The sequence below is a fragment of the Perognathus longimembris genome, chromosome 3, assembly GCF_023159225.1.
Source record: "Perognathus longimembris pacificus isolate PPM17 chromosome 3, ASM2315922v1, whole genome shotgun sequence".
In the NCBI taxonomy this organism is placed as follows: Eukaryota; Metazoa; Chordata; class Mammalia; order Rodentia; family Heteromyidae; genus Perognathus; species Perognathus longimembris.
This window is the reverse complement of record NC_063163.1, coordinates 120,613,023-120,627,421: the sequence shown is the minus strand read 5'-3', so window position 1 is coordinate 120,627,421 and position 14,399 is coordinate 120,613,023. Positions and strand designations below refer to the sequence as shown.

The 14,399-nt window shown below is 42.2% G+C and overlaps 1 protein-coding gene across 1 annotated transcript in view; it reads right to left on the bottom strand.

Moving 5' to 3' along the window:
* The window catches only part of Mmp20 (matrix metallopeptidase 20), a 33,013-nt gene that overhangs the window by 3,432 nt on the left and 15,182 nt on the right, over positions 1-14,399 (bottom strand). The window contains exons 7-8 of the mRNA XM_048341018.1: positions 10,726-10,862; positions 9,398-9,554 (exon numbers count right to left, since the gene is read on the bottom strand). Coding sequence (XP_048196975.1) covers positions 9,398-9,554; positions 10,726-10,862 — 294 coding nt within the window. The remainder of the gene's footprint in view (positions 1-9,397; positions 9,555-10,725; positions 10,863-14,399) is intronic.

Here is a 14,399-nt window from a genome sequence, read left to right as displayed (position 1 = left end):
TGGCCCAGGTCCCACCATAAGATTTTGTAGCTTATTTTGACTTCAAGAACTATTTGAACCATGACTAGTTGGTGTAAGGTTGAGCAAACTGTGGTCCTAAGTAATCAATGAGCTTAATGTTTAAGTTCTCTTCCTTTCCTTAGTCTTTAATTGTTAAACATACTTTATCAGATAAGATTTTGTAGCAGTAGGCAAGGTTGAGAAGCGGGGAAAAGGAAGGCCAGAATGTTCTGGAGTTGGTCCAGAAAGCAGACCAGGAAAGGATGAAGATCAGTTACTGGGGTGAAGAGGAGAAAAGAAAAGCAATCCTAGGCGAGAGAGAACCAAGGGCGTTCTGACCGATACATAAATGGTGAAAAGCAGTGAAGACTGAATATGTGTGTGGTGGAGAGATTCAAGTGGCAGAAATGACAGTTTTGGATAGAACTTTCTAGTTATGTAGTCTTGAGCTAATCATAAAACCACCAAGACTGTTTTTTTTTTTTTTTTGCCAGTCCTGGGCCTTGGACTCAGGGCCTGAGCACTGTCCCGGGCTTCTCTTTGCTCAAGGCTAGCACTCTGCCACTTGAGCCACAGCGCCACTTCTGGCCATTTTCTGTATATGTGGTGCTGGGGAATCGAACCCAGGGCTTCATGTATACGAGGCAAGCACTCTTGCCACTAGGCCATATTCCCAGCCCCCTAAGCTTTTTTGCTCAAGACTAGTAGCACTCTCACGTTGAGCCTCAGCACCACTTCTGGTTTTCTGGTGTTTAGTTGTAGATAAGAGTCTCAAGGACTTTTCTGCCCAGGCTGGCTTTGAATTTTGATCCTCAGATTTCAAGCCACCTGCACCCAGCTGAGACACAAGCTTAAACTGTTACACAAGAGCAATAATAGGTAGTCCTCAAGAATTTTGAGAAGGCAGATGAGAATGTGAGAGAATACAAGAGAACCTAGTTTGATTTTGCATATACTTAGGCCATTAATAAATTGCTGGTTTTGAGTACTAAAGAGTATGTATATATATATCTATATATCACTGAGGTATTGTTTATGAAACCTAAATATCAAAATTTATCATTATTAAAAATAATGATCTGGACTTAGGGGAATAGCTCAAATTGTATAACACTTGATGAGCATGTTCGAAACCCTGGGTTCAGTTCCCATTACTGAAAACAAATCTATACTTGCATTTTTTCCCTTTATAAACATTCATTTCATCATTTAATATCAATTAAAGGGTATGAGAGCAAATAAATCATTGACAGTGAAACTTTTACAGAGTTATTGGATGTAGTTTTTTTCCCAAATGTTTTATCTTATGCCCCCACATTTGCAGTCTAAGATCTTAGGGACTGTATTGGCCAAGTAGCTGTGTTTTTGTTTGACATAGTATATATGTTTAGAGCGTAGGTTTGCTAGGCATTTCCTGGGCTTAGAATGTTATGATTTCTATCATATGCCAATGGCTTACCTGACTCCGTTCTATTTCTCCAAGGACTAAAGATGCTTGAAGATCAAATAAGAAGGGATGGCCAAAGGGGAACTCATTGACAAGAGTTTTCAGGAAGTTTCCTCAGGGTGACTGTTACAGTCTGTGTCAGGATAGACAATGAAAGAGAAATGTGGAATTCCCCTTTGAAGTTAATGATCAACTTCTAGCCAAGAATCATATGGCTTTCATAGAGGAAGGGGTCTTTGTGATCCACGTAGAGGAGGAGGGGGGGAGAGTGGTCAGAAAAGAAGACAGAAGGGCGAGACTCTGTATGAGCCATTGCAGACAAGAGTCAGGAAACAGAGCTCAGTGTCTGCAATCCTAGCGCTGAGGAGGCTGAGGGAGGAGGACTGTGGACTTGAGGCCAGCCTGAGCTCCACAATAGTGTCTATTCTCTACCCCTCTGCACACCATAAAAAGTCAGGAAACAGGAGTCCATGAAGAAAATGGCTATGAGAAGATTCTAGAACAAAGGATTATGGAAACATGGAAAAATATTTATGCCACAACACTAAGTGTAAATAAATAGAGACAAAGTTCCTAAGTATTTTAAAATTATGGAAGTCTCCAGAAATTAAAAAGATGAAGATGATGGGGGGGGGAGGGAGGAGGAGGAGAAGGAGGAGGAAGAGGAGGAGGAGGAGGAGGAGGAGGAGGAAGAAGAAGAAGAAGAAGAAGAAGAAGAAGAAGAAGAAGAAGAAGAAGAAGAAGAAGAAGAAGATGAAGATTTATCTCCTCTTGTACCCAGCTCTCTTCTGGAATTTCCATTTTCATGCCTCACTAGAAAGTCAAACTCCCCTAGTACTAAAGGGAAATTCTTTTTAATCTTCTAATTCTGCTTCATTTCTTAACTTTGCTATTTTTGTAAATGTCAAATTTTAAATAAAAAACCATTTATCAAATACATTACCTCAAGTTAGTCAAGCACCTGTTTCCCACGGCTAGAAAAGTAATCAGATCTATCCCTTATCAAGATCCATCATCTCTGGCAGGACTACTGCACTAGCTCTCTTTTTCTTAATTGCTAACCCAGTGTTTTAAAGCATGTTTACCAAATTATGTCATCAAAACACAATTTACTATGGAACGCAGTCATTATTCCCATGAGAACTCTCATACCCTTTGGTTAATATAGTCCTCAACTCCCTACCACCTCAGCCTACACAGCCCTAAGCATTAATCTACTTCTGACTCTGGAGTTGCCTATTCTGGACATTTCATATAAGTAGGGGCATACATTGTGTGTGTGTGTGTGTGTGTGTGTGTGTGTGTGTGTGTGTGACAGACAGACAGAGACAGAGGCAGAGACAGAGACAGAGACAAAGAGAGTTCTTTCACTTAGCATAATCTTTCAAGATCCAGCCACATGGTAGTATGGCCAGTTCTACATTCATTCATTTTTATGGGCGTGTAATACTCTATTTCATGAATTTATCACACTTTGCAGATCAGTTGAACGCTTGGTAGAAACTTGGGTTGTTTCTATCCTTTGGCTGTTATGAAAATTCTGCTATGAAGATTTGTATGCGGTTCTATGTGGGTCTATGTTCTTATTTCTCCAAGGAATATACCTATGTGTATAATTCTGGGTCAAATAATGATTCTATGCTCAACTTTTTGAGGAACAGGAGATTGTTTTACAATGTGAGCACATTAATTTACAGTCCCATGGGTATAAAGGTTCTCATTTTCTCCAAATTCTCAATAATACCCATTCTTATTTGAATTTTGGATTAGATATGAAGTTATATCTCTTCGTAGTTTGGTTCACATGGATCCAATACATATTGGTGTTGATCATCTTATGTTAATTGCACACTGCTATATTTTCTCTGGAAGATTCAATTCAGGTCCTTTGCCCGCATTACCATGATTATCCATCTTTTTATCAGTCATACTGTAAGACCTTTATATATTCTAAATACAAGTCCCTTGTTGGAGATATGATTCACAAATACTTTCTCATTCCTTGCACTGTCTTCTTGCTGAATTCATTAGTTCTAATATCTTAGAGTTTTCCTTATGTTTTTTATTGATAGAGAATGTCACAGGCTAATAGATATAGTAATACTTTCTTTTCCTCATCTGGATAATTTATTCTTACTAGTCGACCCTTGACCCACAAGTAATCACAGAATGTGAGAGGTAAGGGTGGAAATTTTTGTTTGTCCTTGATCTAAGAAGGAAAAGCAACCAGTAATTCACTGCTGAATATAATGCCAGCAATAGGGTTTTCCATAGATGCTCATTTTTGGTTGAAAAATGGTAACTTATTGGGTTTTTTTTTTCTTTAAATCAAAAAATGGTGTTAAATTCTGCCAATTGCTTTTTTTGCTCCTGTTGAGATAAGCATATAGTTTTCATTTCTTGTTATTTCTATTGATATTTCATTTTTATTGGTAGGGAATATTACATTATACGATTTTGGGGTGTGAAAAAAACTTTGCATTCCTGGAAAAAATCCCACTCAACCTTTGTACTTCTCTCTTCTTAAATGTTGCTGGATTTTGTTTGCTAGGATTTTTGGAGAATTTTACACTCATATTCACAATAGATATCGGTCTGAAGTTTTATTTCTTAGGATGTCTTTGTTGGGTTTTTATACTAGGATGATGTTGGTATCATGCAATGAGTTGTGTAATGTTCTCTTGACTCACTTTGTAGAAGTTTGTCTAAAGTTGGTATCACTCTTTAAATGTATAGGTAGAAATCACTAGTTAAAGTCATCTGGGCCTGAGCTTTTTTCTCTGTGAACAGTTGTTTCAAGTATAGCTCTATTTGGATGGTCCATCTATTGAGTCAGATCCATCAGCTTGTTTTTCTGTGAATTTATTCACTGTTTAAACTTTTTAATTTACTGGCATATGTTTGCTCATATTATTCCTTTACAATTCTTTAAAAATTTCAATGTCGTTTCTTTCATTTTTCATTTGAGTAAATTGAGTTTTCTTTTTCACTTGGTCAGTCCAGTAAAAAGCAATTGGTTCTCACACAGAACCAACCTTTGTTTTGTTGATATCCTCTACTTGTTGATATTCTTTACTTCATTTATTTCCATTGTGATATTTATTATTTATTTCTGCTTGCTGTAGATTTAATTTTGCTCTTGGTCTTTTAGTGTCAAAGAGTAAAAAGCAGAAAGAGATCTTCCTTCTCTCTTAATATAGACATTTATATCTATAAATTTCCCTTTAGGAGGCACCTTCACTGTTTTAATTTTCACTTATTTTAAAATATTTTCTGATTTCTTTACGATTTCTTCTTTGATCGATTGTTTGAAAGTATGTGAATATCCACATGTTTATACAATTTCTAGTTTTCCTTCTGGTCATTGTTTGCAGCTTTATTCCATTGTGATTGAAGAGGATTGTTGGTATGACTTCAATGGTTTTCAAGTTAGTGAGACTTGCATTATAGTCTTCTGTATTGTCTATTCAGGAGATGTTTTGTGTGTGTGTGGTTTTTTTTTTTTTTGCCAGTCCTGGGCCTTGAACTCAGGGCCTGAGCACTGTCCCTGGCTTCTTTTTGCTCAAGGCTAGCACTCTACCACTTGAGCCACAGTGCCGCTTCTGGCCATTTTCTATATATGTGGTGCTGAGGAATGGAACCCAGGGCTTCATGTATGCTATCACTCAACCACTAGGCCACAGTCCCAGCCCTGTTTGGTGTGTTTCTGCTCTTGTTAGTTGGAGCATTCGTTGCTGCTGTTGGCCCTTTCACCTTGGTCTTGGCCTTCTTTTGGGCACTTTGTCTTCTATTAAGGCACTTTTGCCACTTGGATGTCTGTTAACTATTTATCAGTTGATTATGAGGGCATTAATGTTGCCCATATTAACTTAGTGCTTACTACATGACAAACCTTTCATGGTATTTTCATACAATCCTGTAATTCCTATGACATGAATACTGTTTCCACAACCAGTTGACAGATGATGAAACAGATAGAATGCTTCTCGTATTGCCATATCATTGCTTGTTGAGCTATGACCTTATTCCTGCCCATTCTCTTTGTTTTGTTTTTGTAGTTCTAGGGGGTTGAAGTTAAGGTCTCGTGTGTGCTAAGCTGAGCTATATCGCCAGCACTCCTGCCCACGATCCTAACCAGTACATGCTCTGCTTTTCTTCTTGCATGTCAACAGCCTGACACATAATTAAGCCCGATAAATGTGGTTTGAATGTAGCAACAAATTGTACAAGAAATGTACCCACTGCCTTATGTAGGAAACTGTAACTGCTCTGTACATCACTTTGACAATAAATAAGTAATTATTCAAAACTAAGAAATTGTGTTTTGTTAAAAAATTTTAGACATTAATGAATACATGTTGAGTTCAACTTCTTCATTCCTAGTTTGGTTACTTATTGTTTATTTTTCTATGGAGACTAACTGTAAAATCTCTCGATAGAGACATCTCTTTCCAGGACTGCTAGCCACCCAGGAATAAGAGAAGGTGGAAAGTGTGTCCTACTTGGCAGGGATGAGGTCTCCAGCCAGTAGGTACAGGCAGTGAAGGGGCAGCTGTGTGATCGAGAAGGGATGGGTCCTGTGGGCTTGCAAATCATTTTCAATTACATTTAGAAATCAATGTTTCAAATAATGATGAAATAATGGTATTTCACAGCCCCCAGAAATCCCTTAATATGGCCAATTCTCTGTTCTTGGCAGGTGGAGGAGAATATTCCCCATACATGATGGAAGTGAAATGGAGAAAGGAGCAATGGACTGAACCCCTAGCACCTGCAAGAGAGGGGACGAGATGAGAGGAGAAAGGGATGAAAGTAAGTAGACGCCTAGGAAAGCCTAGCTGGCAAGGGCTAACTAGTATGTCATCTGTTTATGTCCATGATGGCAGCAACGTGGCTATGTGTCCTTTTGAGATTTTACCCTATGGCCTGTGTACTGCTTCCTTGTAAGTTGCTATGGGGTGACACCTAAATTCCTATTCACAGAGCTTAAACCACAAGACCCCAAGCCAACCATTGGGCCTCAGTGGAGGAAGTTCTGCAATCATTTTGTCATGCATTCATTCACTTAAACCATGTCCAAATCCTAGAAGCTTGTAGAGCATTTCCTGGATAATAAACCTACATTTATTTTGCATGTGTCGCAGACTGAGTTAGCAGAAGGATCAAGGAAGAATCTGACAAAAGACTAGCATTGTCAGTGGATGTTGACACAGGAAGATTGTTATTCCATGAGTTGAAGCTTGTGGTTTTCTGTATTTTTTAGTGTGAGCATGTGCTTAGCTTCATCTGTCTCCTTTGCCCTTTCCTTTCAACTTCCTTCTCCTTTCTTAGAACAGGGATATACTGACCAAAGCTCCAGAGGCCACCTGCATTCATGAGGCAGCCATGAGAATGGAAACTATGTGTTAAGAATAAGGGGGGAGCTGGGTGCCTGTGTCATACGCCTGAATTCCTAGCTACCCAGGAGGCTGAGATGAGAGGATCATGGTTCAGAGCTATCCCTGGCAGGAAAGTTTGTGAGACTTATCTCCAAGTAACCATCAGGCAACTGGAAACGGCATTGGGCCTTCAAGTGGTAGAGTACTACTAGTCTTAAGTGAAAAAGCTCAGGGACAGCACCCAGACCTGACAGCCCCACAACTGAAAAAAAAAGAATATGGAGGGAAGGAGGGAAAGTTAGAAGAAACACAGGACCCCAGTGAGCCCAGATACACTCTACCAGCTCTCATCTGTCCAACCTCCATATTTCACATGTACGAAAACAAAGACTTTAACCAACACGGGGTTTGACATCACAATAAGATGTTGTGCAGCAAGGCTCTGCAAAACACAGTGTGCAGAATTCGGGGTGGGAGGAGCAGGCTGTGTGACTGAGTGATGTAGTAGCTTCTTCTGAGCTTGTGAGCTACAGGTCATGTTTGTTTACCTTACTCTTTAGTTCCTTTGGCAGTGTACATGTCAGAATGTGTACAGTAGAAGCTGTGATTGATCATCTATGCCAAACATTTCAGTACAGGTTAGAGGCTTCCAGTATTAAAAATACAACTACATCCCCCTTTGACCAGCTCTTTGGCTGAATTACTGTGCAATGAGGTACTGAGGTTTAAGCAATCATTTGTTAGTTAGCACAGCGTAGTTACCTATGGAAGTTCCTACAGTTCCTGAAGAGTCCCCCTTTGGAGCACCAGCCTGTGTGCTGGGTGTCCGCATGCTTTGTACATACCTCACCCTGGGAAGGCGGAAAGCGCCCCCAGTGGCTTCCTGTCCTAGTCACCAACGTGAGTTCATTGACTTAATGTCCCAGCAATTTCCTAATGGAGCCTTAAAGACTTTTTCTTAATACAGTTGGGAAGCTATTGTATGATTTCCTCGGTGGGCCTCAGGTATCATTAAAACCAGAGCCCTTCTCTCCCCTCAACCTCACATTTAGAGGAATCGCAATCTCTGCACCCATCCAGCTCCTTGCTTAGGCTGTTCTGCCTCCATCCAGCCTGGCTGGATGTACACACTTTAGTGGGGGTGCTAGTGGGTGGTAGATTAGCCCAAAGACAAGGAAAGGGAAAAGAGAGGGCATGAGAGAGTGGATAGTCCCCCCGATGAGAATCTGGCTATGAACACCCTTAGGGAAAAGAATGAAATAATCCTGATGTGTGTGACCTCCTGCTGCCTCTGTCATGCTTACACGGGCATCTGTCAATCCATCGCTGGAAAACCCACCAGGGCCTCCAGGTCCCTCGTCTTCTATGCTAGCTCTGTGATCGGGGACTCCATAAAATCGTGATCTCCCCAGCAGATGATACAATCTCACTAGATAGACTATGACGCTATGTTTCAGGTAGGAAGGCCTGTGAGAGACAACTAGCTGGCTTAGTGACGTCAGTGCTGGAGGGGAAGGACAGCTCATGAGAGCTTTGACGCCAGGGTGACATCACGCAGGCTGAGAGGAGTCACACAGCCCACACTTGCTCCGAATCCTTTTGTAGGACATGAGAAACATGGTCCTGCTCATGAACTATATCTGTGTTACTTTCCTAGTTCCACACTGGGGGAGATGATAGCGATTGGTTAAATAAATATAGGTTATGCCTCCCCAATGGTAACTTAAAAGAGATGATAGAAAATGAAAGGACAGCAGGCGGGCCAGAGCTGGGTCCTCCCCTCTCCCCTCTAGTTCCTATCTTGGTGTGAGGTGGTTTGGCACAAACAGCTGCTTAGAATCTTGCTTTGCTTCTCATCTGGAGATCATGACACTGGCAGTGTCACAGAGAGAAGAGCAGCAGGAGGGTGTGCGGAGGCAGAGCCGCTCTTGGGAGGAGCCTGGAAAGAGCGGCACTCATGTCTCAGCACCAGCCAATTAACGATAGAAACTTAGTAGGTGAGTTAGAAACCAGACCCCATGGGCAGACCCCTTGCTCAGATCTGCTCACACTGAGCCTGTGAAATAGGACAGGCACGGAAATGACACACACAGGCGAGTCTTCCTGTCCTAGGCTGGATAAGAGAAGTGAACACTTTTTCCTTTCCTCAGAACTTTCCTTCAAAGCCCCCTGTGTGTGACTGCTCACTTTCGCAAGTCACAGAGCATTCTGGGACTTGTTTTATGGCTGCGGATCAGTGGAGTCAGTTCCCTCTGAGGCGTTCTCCATGGGTAGTTAGGTTCTTAGAGAAGCCACCTCCATTCTTTTAGGCCACAGGAACCATGTTAGTGTGCTCCGAGAAGACCGGGATGTTTTATGTCCTTGATAACCAACACTAGGATTATCGGGTAGATGTTTCACTTAGCAGTCAGATGGTTCTACATCTTGAAAACCATTCAGTGGCCATCTTGAAGACCAAGGACCGAGAGAGGACTGGATGGGCCTGGTACAAACTTGCCTTGCATTCTTTTTTGCCAAATATTTCCCCCCTTCCCATTGAATACATTGGACAATAAAAGGAGAAAAGCCATACCTGTAGTATTCATCTCCGACAAAGAAAAGGGTCTTCTGGGGCTCCTTGAGGTAGACGGCAGCGTCTATTCGCTGCACTCGCCTTGGGAACCCAAAATCATAAATAGTCCGAGGAGGACCTTGCATTTGGAATCCTCGCATTATCCAGTAGTGAGGGCCTGAAAACAGATGTTACAGCGTTCAAAACCTCTGTGCGGCTTAGCAATGCATCTCAGTCCTGGAGACGTGGATGCAGTATCCTAGGTGGGGCTAGTTCAAGCAGCGGTTCTCTACTGTTATGACTCAACAGCAGATCTAAGTCTCTTGTAATTCCGTTTAGTAAGAGACTTCAAAGTTTCCTGATGGCAGATGTCTCTGCTTATGCTTAAGGAAGCAATAATATTAATACAGCTGTGTCTTAAATCTAACACACACATATAGATATAGCTATGTATTTCAAGATGTCTGCCGTCTGTAATCTCATGTCACTGTCACATAGCTATGAGACAGAAGGACAAGTATTACCATTTAACTGGCACTAGTATCAAGAAAATGTGAACAAAAATGAATAGTTTTTACTTATTAGATAACTTCCTTTGGCTAGCTATTGTTACTACATAGCTGCAAGACTGATTTTTACCCTAATACCTTTGCAAAGCTAAAAGAAAGGCTCAAGGGCTGGGAATGTGGCCTAGTGGTAGATTGCTTGCCTAACATGCATGAAGCCCTGGGTTTGATTCCTCAGCACCACATATATAGAAAAAGCCAGAAGTGGTGCTGTGGCTCAAGAGGTAGAGTGCTAGCAAAAAGAAGCCAGGGACAGTGCTCAGACCCTGAGTTCAAGCCCCAGGACTGGCAAAGAAAAAAAAAGAAAAAGAAAGAAAGGCTCAGATCATAGCAGTGGGATAACTTCCCAAAGTTACCAAAACAGTAAAGGGTGGAGCCTGAGATTAGCATGTCCTATGTGTGATTCAGGGAAGGCCCAGGTGTCCCTCCTCTTCTTGCTGTTTCTCAGGACGACATTGCACAGGGATTTTATTTAATGTTAAAGGCTCTCAGTAGAGTATTCAATATAATTCTGGGGAGAGTGGACAGGGACCAGGTTTCTAGCCTCCGGCTATAGTCATCTGCCCTGGTGCCTCTGTAAACTCCGAGGCTGGGGGCTCTGGGAACAGTAGGGAGCCACTGTCATTCCTTTTTGTTAGAGAAGAGCAAGGTGTTTCATACCCACCTCAGAAAGAGCAACGAACATGTCTAAGGACCACTAGTAGCACTGTCAGAGCTAGATACTCCAGATCGGCGGGGCACTGTGTCCCTGCCAGCTCTTGTGCTGAGAGATGGGCGGAATACCTTTGAAGAAGAAGGCAAGGCCCCGCTCGGCCACCTCGTAAGCTGCATCCACATGGGACATGAGTTGGGGGAAGGAGCTGGTGATGGTGTTGGGACGGATCCCTGATGGCAAATGCACCTGCCGTCGCCAGAAAATCCTATTGGGTGATCAGAAGAAATCAAGCTTGAGCGTTTGGATCCTCAGTTCCCATTGATTAAAGTGTTACTATACGTCATACTTTGACCTTCACCTTGATCTTTCTTTTTTTTTTTGCCAGTCCTGGGGCTTGAACTCAGGGCCTGAGCACTGTCCCTGGCTTCTTTTTGCTCAAGGCTAGCACTCTACCACCTGAGCCACAGCGCCACTTCCAGCTTTTTCTGTGATTAATTGAAGATAAGAGTCTCACAGACTTTCCTGCCCCGGCTGGCTTTGAACTCAATCCTCAGATCTCAGTCTCCTCAGTAGCTAGGATTACAGACATGACCCACTGGTGCCCAGCTGTTTTTTGTTTTTGTTTTTTAAATAGAACGGTTGTTCTAAATCAAGTATGATTTTGTGCCCCTAGGAGCAATTGATAAAGCCTGATGACAATTTTGATTGTCACAGCTAAGTCTGGACAGCACTGTGAGAGGTTAGGATGCCAGCAAAGACAGCCCAACACAGCAGACTTACACACTTCAAAGCCTCAGTAGTGCCAAACTTAAGACACCGTGTTTGAAACCCAGCACAGTTTAATGTATGCATTGTATGCCTAAGATAAAAATAAGTCCTACTTAAACTTACAGAAATTATTGTATGCTCCAAGAAAAGTACTTGTCATCATAAAACTTTCCAGAGACTGATGAAATTAAGTAATGAAACAATAGAACACATATACAGAGAATTTATAACTCTTAGTGCTATTGATTATAGCACAAAAATGAGGTAAAATGGTGCAGAGAAGGTATGGCAAAGTAATCTCCTGATAAATCTTTCATTGGGTTTTAAACAATCTATGAGCCTGTTAGAGAATAGTTGGAACTGAGCAATGAAAACCGAGAACGGATCCTGTTAATAGTCTGTAATCTGATCTTTGATAAGGAAGGCAGAACAATGGCACTTGCTGGTGTTATTGGCTCGCTGATTAGATACTTAGCTGCCCTATTATCTTTGTGAACTAGTAACTAACACCTTGCTTGGCACATAACCTCAAACATTTTCTGGCTAAATAAGTGGGTGCCAGAAGGTTGCACGGAATGCGTTTGATCAGTGACTTTGTGTTCTCTGTAAGTTTCCTTTCCTTTTACTATAAAGCAGTAACGAATTCATCAAATGTGAGGTTAGGTCACCGTGTGCCTGGTGCAGCTCTCTGTTTCTTGAAGTCCTTGTCAGGACTGTGTATTATCTGTCTTTTTATTCTGAGGCTTAGGACAGTATCTAGTACAGTTTGATCCTGATTGTTGAACATTAGCTTTTTTTTGAGAATTGAGCTCAGGGCCTGGTGCATACTAAGTAGGTGCTCTACCACTGACTGCCCTCCCAGCCACAACCTTTCTTTCTTTTTTTTTTAGTTTTATTTATTTATTTATTTATTTTGCCGGTCCTGGGCCTTGGACTCAGGGCCTGAGCACTGTCCCTGGCTTCTTTTTGCTCAAGGCTAGCACTCTGCCACTTGAGCCACAGCGCCACTTCTGGCCATTTTCTGTATATGTGGTGCTGGGGAATCGAACCCAGGGCCTCATGTATATGAGGCAGGCACTCTTGCCACTAGGCCATATCCCCAGCCCCCCTTTCTTTCTTTCTTTTTTTTTTTTTTAAAAATTATTGTCAAAGTGAAGTACAGAGGGGTTACAGTTTCATCTGTAATACAGTGAGTCTATTTCCTATCCAACTTGTTACCTCCTCCCTCATTCCCCCCAACTCCCCCACCCCCACCTCCCCTCTCCCCATTTCCCTCTTTCTGGGTTTTAGCCAGCCATTTTCATTTCCTGCCTCCTGATTCCGATGCCATGTGTCTCTCATTTTCAAGGGCTGCCTGTACCCGTATTTGGACTCTGGTAATTCAGCTCAAGCTGAATCAGCACTCTTTGTTTCTATGTACTTCAGCTAACAAACTCTTGTTGGTTTTGCTTTCCTCTGCTTTCAGGGGAGAAAAAGCGCCTTTCTTCCTTCTTTCTCTTCAGTGCTCTCTGTTTAACTGCTGCCTACCCCCTGGATCCAGGCAGTGAGATGCTACGGAGAGGCCAAGGGATGCCTGGAACCTTAATACTGGATATTTGAGTCACTTAAGCTTTCTATGATTCAGTTTCCTTTTGTCAAGTAAGAACAAGAATTAAACAAGTGACACAATCGCTTCAAAAGATCCATTCAGATCATGAAGGTGCTTTGTAAATTCTGGTCTACCCATGATTATTTGTAGGTATTTAAAAAAGATGTTTTCGGGCTGGGAACATGGCCTAGTGGTAGAGTGCTTGCCTTGCATCCATGAAGCCCTGGGTTCGATTCCTCAGTGCCACATATACAGAAAAAGCTAGAAGTGGCACTGTGGCTCAAGAGGTAGAGTGCTAGCCTTGAGCAAAAAGACGCCAGGGACAGTGCTCAGGCCCTGAGTCCAAGGTCCAGGACTGGCCAAAAAAACAAAAACAAAAACAAAAAAAACTTAAAAATCGGATCAGGCACCGTGGTGCCTGAATATAGTCTACCCTTGAGGGGCTGAGGCAGCACACCAAGTCCAGGCCAACCTGGGCCATGGAGGGAGACATTTCCTCTAAAAGTAAAACAAAACAAGCACAAAATAAAGCAATATAACAAAAACAATCTAACACCCAGTGTAGCCAAGAGGGTGAAAAAGAGTCAAACTGCACTGTTCCAAGTGAAATGTGCTCATTACTTGACTTATGGAACTATAACCCCCTGTACATCACCTTTACCATTTAAAACAATAAGAAACATAAAAATAGTCAGAGATCTGTACCGTGTCCTTAAGTTGAGGGTGTTTACACTCCCTTGAGGCTCCTAGGGAAATCTTTATGTTGTACCCAGTGAAGAGGAAGGGGTCACCCTTACTCAAGAGCACAGGGTTCAGAAGGCATGGCAGAGCCACAGGTCTTAGTTCAGGGGAAAGCCTGGGGTGCTGGCTCTGTTGCAAAACACTTTCAGGGCTGGGAATGCGGCCTACTGGTAAAGTGCTCGCCTCGTATACATGAAGCCCTGGGTTCGATTCCCCAGCACCACATACCTAGAAAAAGCCAGAAGTGGCCCTGTGGCTCAAGTGGCAGAGTGCTACCCTTGAGAAAAAAGAAGCCAGGGACAGTGCTCAGGCCCAGAGTTCAAGGCCCAGGACTGACAAAAAAACAAAACAAAACAAAATGCTTTCAAAAAGTCCACTTCCATTGTTCAAGCTGTTCCTAGCTGTCACATTTGGGAAGCAGTGTAGATGGTCCTGTGTATGGAATTAACTAAATAAGCAATGCTATATTCATTGGGATAATGTATAAAGGATGAAAATGTAAATTCACTGACATGGAGAAACGAAACTGTCCAGTGAGAAATGTTTATAAGTTGGTGGAAGTAAAAGTTAATTTTTTTTGGAATCATTGCCCTCTTCCCATCTTTACGCCACGTAGTTTTAGGTCCAGAGAATGTGTCTGGAGGGATACACGACAGCATGCCTCACTAACACCACGATGACTGCATGTTAGGAGCTGAACATGGG